The sequence below is a fragment of the Perca flavescens genome, chromosome 3 (assembly GCF_004354835.1).
Source record: "Perca flavescens isolate YP-PL-M2 chromosome 3, PFLA_1.0, whole genome shotgun sequence".
NCBI lineage: Eukaryota > Metazoa > Chordata > Actinopteri > Perciformes > Percidae > Perca > Perca flavescens.
The window spans coordinates 23,245,366-23,262,819 of NC_041333.1; the positions used below are offsets into that span (position 1 = coordinate 23,245,366).

Genomic DNA, 17,454 nt, shown 5'->3' on the forward strand with positions numbered 1-17,454 from the left:
TGCTGCCTAGAATACCTTTTTTTTTAACAACATTATAAGGAAATGTTACATACATTGTATTCAATAGTCTTTCATGGCAACTAAAGCATGATTATCGTTTTATGGTTATGTTTAGGGAAATCAAAGCACTTGGTTAAATGTATGGAAGATTGTGGTCTTGGTTAAATAAAACGGACTTAAAGCTTGAGACAGACCATTTTTCAATATTCAACCAAAACCACCATCTTTCCCATACTTTAATCAAATAAATTGAGTAGCCTAAACCACATGTGTGATGCAGGACGCGACCTGTCGAAGTCCTGCCCTTTGTGCCCACGATTCACCCCGACCACCAGAAACTCAGCACAAGAATTTAACTGGACTGCAAACATGTTTCCTCCAAAACGTATTTGACAAAAGCATTTAGTATTAAATAAACATATTTTTGATGATGGGGTTACTACAGAATACACATAAAAGAGAGAAGACTACAAGTGTGTGCAATAAAATATTAACAGAGGATTCCCTTGAGAGTTCATAAAAAAAAGCTAAGAAGTGGGGAGTAGGGAAAACAACCCTGTTCTACTTTAGGGCTGCCTTTTCTCCCATTTTACCAATTTCACAGTTTATTTGTGGACTCAAATTGTTGCACATGAATGCAGCTGCTGTCCCTAGCAGCTCACTGTAGGTGACTTGTGATACTCTGTGAACAAGAGAGTCCTTTCAGGGCATTCTGGGTGAGGAAACATGAATGGATTTTCATCTGAAAACAAGTGGACATGCAGCCGGAGGCAGAACAAAATGTTTCCACCCTGCAACTTGCTGTCAAAGAAAATGCCAAAACCCACAAAAAACAAAATAAATAATATGGTAAAAATCACAGTGAGTCTTGGACAGATAGGGGGAAAAAGAAACCGCATTCTTCAATTACATTAACCACCAATGTCCACTGTGTCATGGTTATCTATCAGTATTCACTGTAAGAAAAAGTTTACTAAATTCATCCTGAGCAAAAAAAAAGTCAGTTTCATTACACAGCATATTTTCTTTCTGTCTGCTTTTATTTCGCAAACCATCTAGTCTGAACTCCAGTTCCTGAGAAGGGTCAGTTAATATAGTGCAGTTAAATGTCAACTCCTCCAGTTCCACTGTCTTTCTGACAGCATCAACAACATAGACAACTCCAAATCTAATAAAGGTCAGCCTTCTTTTTCCAATCTCTCTACCTGTTTGTTTGTTTGTATGTACGTATGTATGTATGTGTGTGTGTATGTATGTATGCGTGTGTGCGTGTGTGTGTGTGTGTGTGAATGTGAGGGAGAAACAATGAGACGGAGAGAGAGCGCAGATCTCAGAGTTGTTTAAACCCAGCCTAGCGGTTCGATATCCATCAGATTTATGTCTCTGTTATTTTCCTCTCCTAAACAGTAAGTGATAAACTCAGTGAAGGACACAATAACAAAGATCTACCTTTTCCCCTCTCTCTCTCCTAGTCTACCTCTTGGTCTCTCGACCTTTCTCTCTCTGTCTCGGTGCTATCAATCAGTCTTGTGGTGATTGCTGTTGGATTACAGGGCTTTTGCTGTCCGCTTCTAGCGATTAACGTTGGGACAAATAAAATACCCTTATATTTCTCCACAGTGACTGAGGTAAAGAGCAGGGCCTCGTGCACTCGCACTCACACTCATATTCACACACGTAACCACGTGCAGTGCACAAATGACCCGTTAATCTTAAATTCAATCACAAAGGTGGCACCTTTGACGTCCATCCTACCTCTGTGTTTCTGTGTTTGGTTGTGTAATGAAGAGGTTAGTTTCTCCCTTGTCTACCTGTTTGCCCTTGTTTGGTTCTCACATGCACGTCAGCTAGAAATAAAGATTGGAGCAAAACAACTGAGTACATGTGACAGTGGAATGTTTAGTTGTATACGTATATTAGTATCTTTGAAGAGAAAAATGCTTTAGGAGTTGCAGAATGTGTTTCTCTCCCACAAACACAACACAAAAGTTACTCCTTTTGAAATTCCTAATGCAGGTGCACAAGTCCTATGCTCAGATCACAAATTAAAAAAGTCATATGCTCACATATTTTGCTACAGCTGCTGCAGTACATATAATGCAAAACATATTCTCACACCCTTATAAAAAAATGTGAAGTCATGGACAAAATTAGCAAATAAGTGTGTGAATTCATGCAATGACAGTTGCACACCTGTACAATGTTTTTTTTCACATTTTTTCTTGTATATTTTTTCAGCACATACTTAAGTCAATAATTATAACTGCTTTTATGGGGTTTTTTTCCCGCTCACAAATTATAAGATCTGCACGCTCTCACTTTTGCGGTGTGCTGGGGTGGTGGCATCAAGGCTTTGAGGTCAGCGGTCTAAACAAGCTGTTAAGAAGGCCAGCTAGGTGATCAGGTTGGAGCTGGAGGAGGCAGTGACGGAGAGGAGCATGAGGGACAAAATCAAAGTCATCTTGGATTATTTTTTCTCCCCCTCTCTACAACAAGCTATGCAGATTGGCAGATCATTGCAGAAAGAATGATGAAGGACAAGATCAAAGCTTGGGCGTTGTTCCTCATAATAAGTTATCAGCAGGAGGTAATAAATCAAGTGAGAACTATGGTAATTTTCCCATAGACTTCTATACAAAATGTGTCTGGTGAGGTCACAGTAACCCTGACCTTTGACCACCAAATTGAATCACTTCATCATAGAGTCCAAGTGGACATTTGTGCCAAATATGAAGAAATTTCCTCCAGGCATTTCTGAGATATTACGTTCACAAGAAAGGGATGGACGGATAACTCGAAAACATAATGCCTCTGGCCACTGCTGTCGCTTGCGCAAAGGCATAAAACCCCCCCCCTAAAAAATACACAAACATTCACACCACACACCAACATGTACACATTAACCACAGCATGACAAACCAGTTCCAGTGCCTGGTGTTTATCTTCCCCAACTCCTGCACACACATACAGACAGATGGCAACAGCAGCCATTGGCACAGCTCCTCATTCCCTTCTTTACAAACATAATTTATCACCTGCAGCAGCGTCTTTAGTGTGTGTGTGTATTTGTGAGTGTGTGTGTGTGTGTGAAGACAGTCTGACCTGATCCAGTGCCACCCTAACCTTATTTAGAAACAAACTGATGACAAAAGATAAAAATGTAGTGCGTTCAATCCCTGTTGGAAAAATTGGCACAGCAGCAAACTGTCCCTCAACATCTGTCACTTAAAACACACACACACACACACACACACACACACACACACACACAGTGACACACAATCAAAGGGATCCAAGCAGATTCCTGCTGAGAATTAAACGTAACATATACATTGTGTACAGAAAACATGGACACATACAAAAAAGAGACATATCATAACTCAAATTAAAACCGCATTTAGTAGATATCCAGCAATATTTATTTTTAAAGCATTACATTTTTCTTTTCATCTATTTGCAGAGAGTTCCCGGCAGATTTAACATTCGGGGCATCTGCACCAGCCTTTACACCACGTCAACACAATTTAAATAACATCCATTGTAATCCATTGTGTGTTTTTGCTCACTTTAGTCACTTGTATCTCTATGTGCAAGCCTTTTCCTTATTTAACAAGCAGGTGTGCGTGTGTTGATGTGCATGTGTGAGACTATCTCAGGGTAGAGAGAGGACACTCTGCCGGTCTCTCTGTGCAGCCGCTTCCTCCTCATCCTTTTGTTCCTCGCTGGCTCTGCCCCTGCAAGACCAAAATCCACCAATCAAAGGCAGAACATCCTACATGCACAGCACTCGAATACCTCTCTATGATTAAAGGACAGATGTACTCTGTACTTTTGTCACTAGTGTCAGATGCAGACATCACAGACTTTGCTCCGGAAACATAAGTGATGTATTCAGACGGGTACACCCGCTAAAAGTGCAGTTTGTGTGTTGTCTGCATTCGTCATCACCAGGGTTGTGGTTTGACAGCATACTGAATCTATAATTTAATTCATCCACAAATCCAAGTTGTTTGATACTTTAGATTTTTGTGTGAAATGGCTTGGCCTCTAAAGAACAGGAAGAAGGAAGTATGTTGTAACTTAGAGGGCACTGACCATTTTAAAACACTCACATTCAGGAGGTAAAATTAACTGCACCAATGGAGCATCTATACTTTTTTATTGAGACATTTAGGAGCTGCCTCTCCTAATTTGCATCTACGACAAGATGCAAATTAACTTTGGATTCTACAAAGACTGCAGGCTTATCAATGTGATACAGTACACAACGCCCACCTGCAGTGATCCTCCAACAGATGCTACCTGGGTTTGATTACAAAACCTTTGCTTTTGTCTATCTTTTGATGTCATCAAGCATCAAATTATTTTCCTCCGATTTATGACAACTCATTCATTCAATGAGTGTTCAAGACAGATGTTCAAGGTGTTTTCTCAAGACTTAAAATGTTGCTTTGTTAAAAGTTTTGGTATTTATTGGTATTAGATATATATATATATTTATATATTATCTGAGCTAGTTGACAGCTGAATCTTTGATTAAGCCCACACCTAACTTGTGCCTTTTAAGATTTACTTGCAAAAAGTAAACATTCCCACTCACTGTTTGTACCATAAAAAAATCCAACACATGCCACTTTTGTACTTGCATGCTGCAAATTTTGCCCTGTGTTTCCTTGCTAGTCCTGAGTGTATCCACTAACAAGATAACAGTAGATGACATTCCTATTTTACAGAAAGTGTACTGTGTGCATTTTTTTCATATTTTAAATGTATTTAAAATAAGTTCAGTCGAGGTCTGGGTGCAATGCTAAATGTCAATATATACATGCATAAAAATACATTCAGGATATTACACTACTAAGGAAGCAAACACAGATTAAAGTGTAAATATACATTGAGTCTCTCAGCTAAGTATAATCAATCTTAGATATTCTAAGTTTCTTTTTTGTTAGATTACCATAGATACTCTACTGTATAACCTGTACATGAGAAAATTCAGAATACATCCACTTTCCAAGAATTAATGTGATACTGCTGTGCAAGGTGACTGAAGGTTAGATCAAAGACAGCCAATAAACTGAGGCGACACTACAGCACCGCCAGACAGCTGGAAGCAGCCGAGTCAGAGATGGAAGATGAATAGTTTTCTGGATATGAGGTAAATATTGGTTGGGTCATAGCAGACGCAACACATTAATGGATGCACGCATATTGCACTTGATATTATACTGTAGCACGGCATTGACTTGTATGTTGAGTGGGTGTACTTTAGAGTGTCCTATTACTGGAAGAGTTACAAAAATAAATGTATATTTTATAGGTTTTATACAAGAATAAATTATCAACTAACTCAAGTTTTCCTGATAACACTGTTATTCTATATGATGGTGGGCAGCAGACCACTCTACAGTAGAACTCCATTATCATGCATTATTATTAGGAATCTCCTCTTCGATGCAACTGCAGCCACCACTCAACATCTGGGAGTACCTGGTGGCTGAGAGGAGGATTCAATTCCAAAGGGTCGGGATGGTACAGTAAACTATATATTAGTATATTAGAAGTAAATTAGTAAATTAAAGCTAAAGTTTGTGAGGTAGACCTTTTTGTTATTGTACTGTAAAATTGTAAACTGCAAACTGCATTAGAAAGAAAAAGTGAAAAGGACTAAATGTACAGTACATACAACTTAGACTTTTGGTTTTGGTTTTACCAAACATTTGGCACAGAAGACTGGATCCATTTCAAAGATATAAAATGGGTATTTCCCTATTTCAATGATAATTGCAAATAATGTTAAAGTTGTGATACAATTCAATGCATGGCAAGTTACTGTTATCTCAAAATCCCTTTGCTTTGAATATGTTATGAACTGAACATTGTCCCAATGACCAAACCCTGCATGATGGGAGGAAAAAATGACGAGGATGAAGCTGGAACAAAAACAAAAAAAGATACCTGTACAGCTATGCCAAACTAGTCTGATTAAAAGGTGCAGTAGGTAAGACTTATAAAACTAACTTTCTGTCATATTTGCTGAAACTGCCCCTATGTTCGAGTAGAACTACATGAAGCAGGTAATACAAAAAAAATCTGTCTCCTCTGGCACCACCTACAGCCAGTAGTACGATTTGCAAAAATCCTAAGCTCCCTGTTCAGATGCACCAATCGGGGCCAGGGAGGGGTGTCTAACTGCGTGTCAATCATTGCTCATGCACACACATTCATTCTCCCTTGTGGGGGGAGGGGCTTAGGAGACCGTTTTGGGCATTAGCTGAAAGGGGGGAGGGACTGAGAAGTTGTCAGTCCTTGATCTTCACAATCCTACCTACAGCACCTTTAAATTCATCTGTGTATATGTGTGCGTAAGTGTGTGCATCAGTGTGTGTGTGTGTGTGTGTGTGTGTGTGTGTGTGCATGCATGCATGCGTGCGTGTGTGTTTATAGGATGTAAGGAGCTGTTTTGGGAGCCCTCTGTGTAGTATGTGTTAATCCGGTTATTACACGTCTCAATGTGATATTCACAGTGCTCTACTCAGCACAAGGCCTCTAGCGCAGATTATGCCCACTACACAAACACATACACACAAACACAAAACATTAACAATGCACAGACACACACACACCCACACACTCAGTTTTGGAGATACAAGAAAAATACATTGACACTCTCTCTCTCTCTCTCTCTGTCTCACTCACTCACACACACACGCATGCACACACACACACACACACACACACACACACACACACACACACACACACACACACACACACACACACACACACACACACACACATTAAGCAGCACATTAAGGCCCAATACCCAACACGCTGTCAACGCTAAAGTCGTTCTGCTGGCTAACGATCCATTGCACACTCCACATATCCGACCGGGAGAGGAATTGACGGAGCACAAAAAAAGAGAGATTACCCCCCATCGTGACCATTGGAATGGCGAAGGAGTGTAGGGAAGTGTAGGGGGAGAGAAAGCAATAGATTACATGATGATCATGGTGAAAAGACACAGACAAGAGTAGGAAAACAGGAAGTCATGAGGCTACATCCAGATTATCACAGAGAAAAAAAGGCACATTTGCCTTTCAAAATGGAATGGAAACCTGCCTAAGATGCAGCTGGTACTTTTAAGTTCTGGAACTCGATATATGGACTTTCTCAGGTTCTGTAACAATAACACATTCTCTCTATTTTTGTGAACCCAGCGGCACTGCCCTAATTTAGTTAGATTTAACTGTTTTACAATTTGGGAATTAAATAGTTGCTTAATCTTCATATTGCTACATAAACATAACCCTGGTAATGATCCACAAATAATTTTAAGAGATTTTAAAGATAACACTCTTTTGTTTCTGGGAATACCACTACAAAAGTTGGGATTCCAGGAAAATACTAATTTGCTGGTGCGACACTGCATACCCTGCACTTCGACAACACAAAAATAGAGCCCATGGACTTGAGTTTACCCATGAGGATGAGATTATGTACATTGTGTGTGCCTTGAGCAATAATAACAATTATTACGTGGGAGTGGGTTTAGATTGCGTGTGCATGTTACCCACTGTGTGAAACGATGATTTCCATGCTGATCTTGACTTCCACTGTTTCCTGTACCAAATACTGAAGCCTGCTTCCCTGTTTCTGAGGTAGATATTAAGGAAGGTAAGTGCATATGGTCTTAATTTATAACCATCATCACCATTATAACTCGTCATTCAACAAACATTATTGTGATTAACATCAGTATCTTTTTTTATTATGTTATTATCATCATCATCATAGTAATACTGTATGTTTATCATAGGTAGCCATAACCTGATGGTGTGTTTGCATACATGACTTATGAATGTACTTAATGTGTGTGTACGTACCGTTGGCCATTAGTCTTAATTCCTGCTCCAGACCGTGGAGTGCGTGTGCAGTCGTGTCAGTGTCCAGGTCAGGGTCCTCACAGCCGGTCTGGTCCACACTACAAATCTCCATGATCTCCCGGGCTGCCCGGGAAAAGGGACGAAACTCTGGACCAAATTCTGAGCCAGAGGCACGGGACAGGCAGGCGGAGAGGGGAGGAGAGGGGAAATGAGAGAGGGGGGGAGAGATAGGTGAAGAGAGAGGGCTTGGGTTTGTCTTTGGACGGTGAGACACAGTTGGCGTGGACTTGCCAGACAGGCTAGACCCTGACCCTGAATAAAAAAGAAAGGACAAAGGTAACAATGCACAGAAGGATGGATGAATGGATGGAACGATGGATATACGGACAGGGTTACATACAAAAACAGCTACAGACAGTGAAAGCGATAAGAGGAGATGTAGAGGAAGAAGGGAGGGGTATGCAGCTTGGGATTCAGGGAAAGTGAGAGACAAAGAAACTATCACAACAGTCAGTCGAATGAGTGGTGTCTCATCCCACTCCACTGTGAGCCCCATCAAATTGAATCAGATTGAACATCCATCCCCACCTGCTCACTGTAAATTACATCGAGGCTCCCATTGAGAAGCTATGATGGTGTGGCCGTGTATGTGCGTGTGTGTTTGTGTGTGTGCGGCACACTGATTTCTCATGCTGCGTGCTGTCTAACCAGTTTCAGCTCCAGTGTTAAGTCTTTCATTCTTTCAATCTTCCATTGTCTCCTTACCCCTCCCTCCCACCCTCCCTCAGTGCCTGGCTCTGTCTTTCAACTGGCAAAGAACTTCTACTTAGTGCTTTACAACCACCTGCACTGTCAAACTAAGCAGCATGGGAGGAATGATGCATTCAGTACAGTGCTGCTAACACATGTGCACTCACACATGCACACACCCGTAGACTCAATTTACTTCAATTTCAAAGCAGATGGGACATAGATCTAAATCTTGGTTACTGATAAAGCTCTGTGCCTGATTTAAAATGCATTCAGGGTAAATGAGAGTGAGATTAAAATCTGATCTCTCAAAATTACCTCCTTCTAAAGTTCCTTAGGAAGGTCAAATTTCAATCTTTCTTGTATATATATATATAGCATTCAGTAACTTTTTCACTGGACAAATTATAATAAGTATAACTGGGGTCTATGCAACACACAAACAGCTAAAATGAACCCTGAAAAAAAATCTAAATGATAAAATGCAAAATGCTGTGAACATGAAAAAGAGTTCCCTACTTACAAAGATGCTCAGGAACACAAAGCTATTTCGAGACATTCGTTAATGGCACATGGGAGCCAAAGCACAGATGTTTCAGCGAGAGGCCTTCTTCAGTGCGCTGTCAGACAGCACACTGGAGTGGCACACAGTGACAAGACAGCACAATGAGGCACACTGAGTGAGGCAACTTGCCGAAACGTCTGTGCTAAGGTTCCTCTGTGGAATTAAAAATATTGAAAACATGTTGAGCACCCAAGAGTCCTTCTGATGCTGTAATCAAATATGTTGAAAAAAGGTTTTTGGCTCTTGAGAGGTTTTACAAGTGTGGACCTCCTTTCAAAGTATTCAACTTAACTACACCTTAAGTCAAGTGAGTACAATGTGGGTCTCAGTGCTTTCAACTATTTGCTTTGGGTGTAAAATCACTAATGAATAGAGTAGAGGAGAGGAGAGGAGAGGAGTAAAACACAAAAATTATTTAAAAAATCCCATGAATGTGTAAAAGTTGAATGAAGAATGAAATGGAATTAGTAAGATTCATGAAAAAAAAAAAAACTAAAGACAGCATGACAGCAAATGGTTGATATAAACAATGAGTGAGGAGGGAAAGAGGAAGGAAATTCTAGGAACAGATGAGCAGTGGGAGGTACTGGACTATCACTGAGTAAATGTAAATGGACTGTATTCATATAGCTCTTTTCTAGTCTTAACGACTACTCACACTACATAGTACAAGCACCATTCACAGACACATTCAGTGGCCGAGGCTCATCGCATAACCATTCATGCACATTCTAACACCGATGAGGGTAGTTGGGGGTCCAGTTGTCTTGCCCAACACAGGACTGTGGGGCCAGGGATCAAACCAGTGACCTCCTGATTGGTAGACAACCTCTCTACCACCTGAGCCACAGCTGCCCACAGTAAAACAGATCGTCGTCTTGTCTCTCTGGTGTCTATGTTTGTGTGTTTGTGAGTGTGTTGTATCGGCATAAACGGATTACTGCAGTGTTTATGAGATCTGAGCGAGGGAAGTGATGAGAGGACACATTCCTGGACCGACTCCCAATCCTCCATGTGTGTGTCTTTAAAGTAGGTGCGTATATGACGCGTGTGCCTGTGTTTGAGAGTGATACAGTATAATCTCTTTAAAAAAACCTGCATACTCAACGCCAAGAAAGTGAGGCTATATGCAGAAATGAGGCGTATTGATTGTACGACAAGGAGTTCTGAAGAAGTGGAGCTCGGCGAGTTTGATAGCGTTCACACAGACAAAAAGCACACAAGTGTGCATGCAAACACACACACAAATACACTTAACAGATGTTCCTAGTTTATTTGCTGATATTTCTCCTCTCTTGGAGGGTCTGGTTGAGTGAAATTGACTTCCAGTTAGCTTTAGGTGGTTGTCCATGACTCTAAAAACGAGGTGTTCCTCAGTGTCGGTAGTAAGGGTGCTGCATGTCCTATAACCCTCTGACCCTTAAAAAGAACATACCTGTAAATAATGCCTACTGTCGAAACATTACATTTATTTAAAGGAAATATTGTATACAGACGAATGTCAATATTTGCAGAGTATTGTTTTTACATCCCATGAAAGTCTCTGCTGACCCTGTTTTAAAAGCATTCCATCACTCTATCCACTACCACATTCTTGTATTGCCCTTAACATGCTCTGAAAACATGTGCTATATCTGGATACAAGATAAATAAATTCAGAGGACACAGATCATGCGACGCCACACTGCTATCAGTAGGCCGTATGGCTAGCAAATGGAAATAGCAATGCATTTGATTTGCTATCTAACTCCCAACAGTGTGTGATTTTGTATAGATCCATTTCATGGAATAACTTTTTGTTGGCTGACAGCGCAATGATACACAGACTATAAAGCAGCTGTGTGAACTACAGAATACAGTTATTCCTTTCCATGGTTGTTTATCAATTTAAAAAGTCAAAATAGGGCAAATTACTAGTATGTAAACTAGGAGTGGAAAAAGTCTTCAAATACACAGAAGCTTCTGGAAAATCAAAACATAGCCTTTCAAAATACAGTGAGAGCAATAAAAAAGAAGCCATGGTTATGAGGAGGTTCCCAATTTACAAATAATCTATTAGCCCTAATAATAAATATATAAATGAATTCAAGCGAATTTAGTAAATTACATTTGATACAATAATCCACTCTATTCAGCAGCAGCATCTGTACCGAACCAATATTGCTTAACAAGCCTGTTCAGCCATTCATGGCAGCTGTAATGCAATTACTGTGTTTTCTTCTTTCTCTGCAGTGGTTAGCCAATCAATTAAAAGTATTGACTGGATGACTGGATGAAAAATCTATTTACTAGTCTAAATCTAGTAGACTATAACTAGTCTGTCTGAGTAAGACAGCCAGCTTCTAAACTCACAAAAAGAAAACGGAGAAGGTTGAAATATAAAAATGACTCAGAAATGCATAGAAAGACACTGCTAGAATTCAGTCAGTCTGCCCGTTTCTCCATCCATTTGTCTGCTGGACTTTGATTTCTGCTTGTCTGTCTACCTGTTTATTTGCTCTTACTGCTAGTTTCTCAATACACCTGCATGTATCTCTTCTCTGTCTCCCTCTATGGACGTTTGTTCATTGTCCTGCCTGTCTATCCATACACCTGTCTCTCTCTCTTTGGATGCACACGAGACAGAAACTGCACACTAACAACCTAATTTTCTGACTGACCGAGTGAAAGGGAGTAAGAGCAGAAAGGATAGAGAGGTGGAAAGGTAAAGCAGGAGACATATAAAACCTGTTGGATCTCAGCCCTGCCTGGGAAAAAAAGAAGAGTAAAATAGAGGAGACAGATGGAGGGACATAAATGAGTGTGGAGTGTTCACAAGGTGATATTCCTCCTCTCTAACCTTTCTCTCTCATTAACTTTGGAGCTTTAACGATGGTGGCAGAGACAGTGCAAGGTTTGACGAGTGGCTGGCTGCGTGGTGCGAGGACGGTAGTGCTGCCCTTGTGGGAGTCTCCTACTGTCAACCTCATTCGTTTAACGCAGGCTTGAGAATGAAACAGTGAAAAGCTGGGCTTCAAGACTTGATGAAGGAAAAGGTTGATGGGATTATTTTGTGCTGTAACGATTTACTTAAGCAAGTGAAGTATGAATTACAATTGCTTGCTGGATCAAAACAGCAACGTCTGTTTGAAATATGCGTAATTCAACAGCCTTGGACCAGAGTACAAGGTGTAATGAGCACCACGATAAATTATAGCATCTGATTCGATCCAAATATTATTATTTGAACTCTAATGCAATTTGGAGGATAATACTAGACTTCCATCAGCCTTGTTGGACAGTCTGAGCACCTGATAGACATGGCCAGTTTACAAATTATTAGTGTTATAATCATTTTCAACACCCATGCTGTGTTTACAAATTGGAAATCTTTCATATACCTCGGGGATACTTGCCTCGATGGTGACAGCATGGTCCAGCAGACAGTTAATGTCAGAATAAAAAAATTATAAAAACCTCTTGTTATAGCAGGATTTTTCTGGTGTAGTTCAAGGTGAAACTTGAGAAGAAAAGAAATGAGGAGGAGGAAAAAAAATCTATGCCATGGAACAATTATCTTGCAGACAAAGCCTAGTGATAGGTAATAATGGAATACAAGCATTTTCTAGCACTAAAGACTGATTTGACAATGTGTTTTCAGAAGTGTTTATAATAAAGACATACGCCTTTTAAAGGAACACGCCGACTTATTGGGAATTTAGCTTATTCACTGTAACCCCCAGAGTAAGACAAGTCGATACATACCGTTCTCATCTCCGTGCGTGCTGTAACGCTGCCTGACGGCTCCAGCATTAGCTTAGCCTAGCACAGATCCTGCAGGTGACTGGTTCCAGTAAACCTACTGCTCCCAATTGTGACAAAAGTGACAAAATAACACCAACATGTTCCTATTTACATGTTGTGATTTGTAGAGTCACAGCGTGTACACAAAACAACGTAACATGACACAGCCATCTTCTAACAGTAAACAAACCGGGAACTATATTCTCAGACAGGCTTGCTGCGAGCATATCACTCCGCCCAAGTACTATATTCTTCCGCCTGAGAATATAGTTCCCGGTTTGTTTACAGTTAGAAGACGGCTGTGTCTCATGTTAAGTTGTTTTTTGTACATGCTGACACTCTATAAATCACAACATGTAAATAGGAACATGTTGGCGTTATTTTGTCACTTATTCGGAGCAGTAGGATTGCTGGAACCATTCACCTGCATGTTCTGTGCTGGCCTGATGCCGCTGGAGCCGTCAGACAGCCTTACAGCACGCACGGAGATGAGAAGGGTATGTATCGACTTGTCTAACTCTGGGGGTTACGGTGAATAAGCTTAATTCCCAATAAGTCGGCGTGTTCCTTTAACAATTCCTCTCAAAGTTAAAGTCAAAGTAAACTTTGAGTGCCATGTGCAGGACACAGGCATTACTATCTACGCTTTTCAGCTAGTAAAAAGAAACAAGAAGAAAAGGCTGTGTTTGTCTGCAAGTATGTGTTTGTGATGAAATGTGGACTTTCACAAGTTTCGGGTAAACTGTGTTCACCTACAGTTTAAGAAAACGGAAGCACTAAGCACACAGGCTTAGACACAAGTGCAGGCAAGGACATACACACATGCACACACAAAATAAAAAAGGCATCTCAGGAAAGCTCCCATTGGACCCACCAGTAGTAAATTATCGGTGTTGTCCCCCATCTCTCGTTTTCCACCAAGCAGCCAGCGCTCCTCTGGGTTTAAAACTCATTTTCATTTCTCTTGTAAGCTCTACGTTTTTACATATTTGTTCTAAATCCTATTATGAGGCCTTTGTGATATGAATAACGCTTGCAAATTGGAAAGTATCTCCGGGCAAAAGTTGGACACAGAGGTAATCTTCACAATCTAATCTCTTGAAGCGAGAAAAAAAACAGCAATGGCAATTTCTGATGTAGTTCACAGGAAAACATGTTTAACAGTTTAAAGAACAAAATCTCAATACAATAGGAGCATGAAAATTCATGCACACGTGCGTACACCTAAGAAGACTTCCCTTCTTTAACCGACCTGTCGGGTCTGAATCCTGCAGTGAAGTTTGGCAGGTGTGCAGCGGGTCACAGTGTGTGTGCTTTGGTGTTTCGGAGTGACCAGAATTAATGTCCAAACCCAGAGGCGGGAATCCATCCAGATCACAAAACTGCTCTGATCTAGACCCAGAACTCTGGTCGTGCATCACCTAGGGGGATATGGAAACAGATGGAAAAATGCAGGAGAAGGAGGGATGGAAGGAAGGAGGAAGGAAAGAAGGAGGGAGGGAGGGAGGGAGGGAGGGAAGGAGGGGGTAAGTAGTATAAAGGGAAATGTGTGGAAGGAGTGAGGCAGAAAGATGGATGATGTGAGGATGAAATAGAGAGATGACACAAAGAAATAGATTATGGAGGGAGTTGAGGAGGGGACAGGAAGGAGGGGTATAGTGGGGGACATAGGAATAGAGTGAAGAGAGTACAGGGGAATAAGGTATTATTAGTTTTGTCTTGAGTTTCTAACACAATCAGTTCAAAGGACAAACTGAAATTCAATATCAATTTAACTTTTATTAAGACAGGTAAGTGTGTTAAAATTTGTGTTTTTTTCTCCATTTTCTACTGTGTGAATGCATATTAATAAGCTGGTGTCTTTCACTGGAGATTATTCCCCTCTCCTCCTGTTTCCTTTGTTTCCACTTGATGAATTGATTTTTAATTAACCCCTGGAGCTGGTGAGAGCATCTCACAACGGCGTGGTGGGTTAGCTGTTCTTCCTGCGCAAGTGTCCTCCTGTGAGACGGGGGTAAAATGTGGAAGCTCTGTTTAGTTAAGATTAGATGTGATGCATTAGCATGCTAGCCATAGCATTGCAAGACAGTGCAGATGGGCCTGGAAAAAATAGGAAGCAAGGCTTGTAGGAATAGTGTTGCTAAGAAAAAGGAAGCAGCAAGGATGGAGAATGACAAGGTGAAGACAGGACAAATGAAAAAAGAGAGGCATAACAATGAAATGGCAAGAGACCTAATACAATGGGACTGTGTAGCAGGACAAATTGGAGTTGTGTTTGTGCAGACCAATGTCTCATCATAACAAAAAAGGATGTAGCAGTTGACTGCCTGAACTATAGCGTAAAGGCAAAACAAGAAGGAGAAATGGAAGAAGAAAATGAGTAAGTGAATAGATAGAAAAGAAGCAATGGAACAAAAGAAAGAGAGGGAGAGGAAGTATAAGAATTACATGGAGGACAAGAGAGGAGAGCTCGGGTCCAAAGAGAGAAGAGAGAGAGCTGAAAAAAAATTACTATCTAATCATTTTTAGGACAGTTTGATTCAGGTCCAGAGGCCACAGATTACCACTATCTTCACAATCATGAACCTCATTTTTCTCCAGCTTTTTAATAAAGCACTAGCCCCCCACCTTATTTTCTTTCATTCCCCTGTCACAGTATAACGGATTCAAAGCATTTAATGGCTGTAAGGTCATTTGGGACCATTCAAGCAGTGTCTTTTTAATCCACTCTGTTTCTCTTTTCTTCCCTCAATGATGTGCACCTTTAACACCCCTGCCTTGGGTGTCTCTGAGCTATAGATGAATAATGTAAAGTAATTAGTGTGATTCTAATGTTATCTAATAGATCAGGTCAGCTACAATAAGAAACTCTAACTGTATGTCGCTTAGTCTCCTAATTCTATGGAGCGATTATGTCTAATGTAATGATGTGGTTCTCTAAAACTTCTAAAGCTGGCACATTCATTAATTTTATTACCCAGCTTAAAAGACAAACTTTAACATATTGGCACATAACAATTACGGCCTATTTGGTCATTATTTCATTCATTTGTTAGCAATCGAATGTCATATCCATAAAAAAAGTTATCAAATCAGTGACTTTTCTTCCGCCCTCATTTAATTATACAAGGCATTCCATTTTTATGCAGTCACAAATTGTGTGTGCCTATAAAATTTGTTGTATTAGTGACCTCTGCATTAAAAACAAGGGTGGCTGTGAGTGTGATGTCTAATGATATAATTATTATGAGTCATATTTCTGTATCTCTTTCTTTCTCTCTCTCTCCCTCTCCCCGAACCGCTCGAGGTTGAGAGCTGTCTGCCCGAGGTTTCTGCCTGTTAAAAGGAAGTTTTTCCTCGCCACTGTCGCACCAAATGCATGATCTTGGGGGGAATTGTTGGGTCTAGACCTACTCTATCTGTAAAAGTGTCCTGAGATAACTTCTGTTATGATTTGACACTTTAAATTAAATTGAATTGAATTGAATCTTATCAAAAGTGTTGAGTACTGTCACCATATTCCTGGACACTTTGAACAAGTGGAACAATGATTTCATGCTTTCTAATATTTTACCTAACTGCTATTTTCTTTTGGCATCTTCTTTTGAAAGTGGTAGGCAATGGCTGCAAATGGACTAAATAATGGATTAAATGTAGGGTAGGCTTATGTTAGTATCACTGGTATAAAGTGAAATCTCTTTTGTATTGACGGGTGATTGTTATAAACATTTGAGCCATGTGAAATAATAATATGCTTTGTGCTCCCCAGAAAACAGTGCTATTACAGCTCTCTAGCCCAAGGTTCTTCCTCCAAGAAGCAAAAAGCATGTGGGAATATGGAAACATGTTACCATGGATGGTTCTGACAGCTGTTCTTGCTCATCAGTCTGCAAATCCTTTTCTCTGTCTGCATCTGCAGGAACAAAGGGATCTTCTGTATGAGATATGGCAGGATTCCCTTGCTCCTCTTCTCTGGATCTCCCTCCCGTAAAACATCCGTGCATCTGTGCTTCTTCATCTGAAGAGTCTTCCTCATGTGGAGCCAGACCCAGGCTATCACTGGACATTTCATCACTACTGTCTTCATAAAAAAAAAAAAACAGAAACATATTTTTTAAGATTTTTTTTCAACATATATAATCTAAAAAGAAAAAGCATTATATCCATAAAAACAACGTGACTTTCAAGGTAAATGGTATCAACACATTGACTGTCCTTAATGTATTAAGCTTTGAATCACTGAAGCAAGGAGCAACTCTCTAAAATCCAATGAAAAATGTCCCTGACATCGCAACATGTGCATCAAGCTCTAAGATGATAAAGCAGGCTTTCAGTCCCAGCTGTAGGAAGTGAAGGGTTAGAAGGATGCAAAGGAAGAAGGAAAACACAGAGCTGAAGTGTGAAGTGTGACTGAGAAGAAAGAAGCAAAAGGTTATCTATTTAAAGGCCAGATTTTAGCACACTTTT

General features: G+C 40.3%; 1 protein-coding gene across 5 annotated transcripts in view; it reads right to left on the bottom strand.

The window, feature by feature from the left end:
- Nucleotides 1–3,401: 3,401 nt before the first annotated feature.
- Nucleotides 3,402–17,454, bottom strand: part of zbbx (zinc finger, B-box domain containing) — a 55,139-nt gene continuing 41,086 nt past the window's right edge. For 3 of the 5 annotated variants that reach the window (XM_028574312.1, XM_028574313.1, XM_028574310.1), the window contains 6 exons: nucleotides 16,839–17,068; nucleotides 14,920–14,988; nucleotides 14,240–14,408; nucleotides 7,890–8,201; nucleotides 7,581–7,659; nucleotides 3,402–3,734 (listed from right to left, as the gene is read on the bottom strand). In XM_028574312.1, the coding sequence (XP_028430113.1) occupies nucleotides 3,653–3,734; nucleotides 7,581–7,659; nucleotides 7,890–8,201; nucleotides 14,240–14,408; nucleotides 14,920–14,988; nucleotides 16,839–17,068 (941 nt within the window). In that variant the 3' untranslated portion in view covers nucleotides 3,402–3,652. The remainder of the gene's footprint in view (nucleotides 3,735–7,580; nucleotides 7,660–7,889; nucleotides 8,202–14,239; nucleotides 14,409–14,919; nucleotides 14,989–16,838; nucleotides 17,069–17,454) is intronic. The other 2 variants (XM_028574315.1, XM_028574314.1) reach the window with 2 other exon arrangements.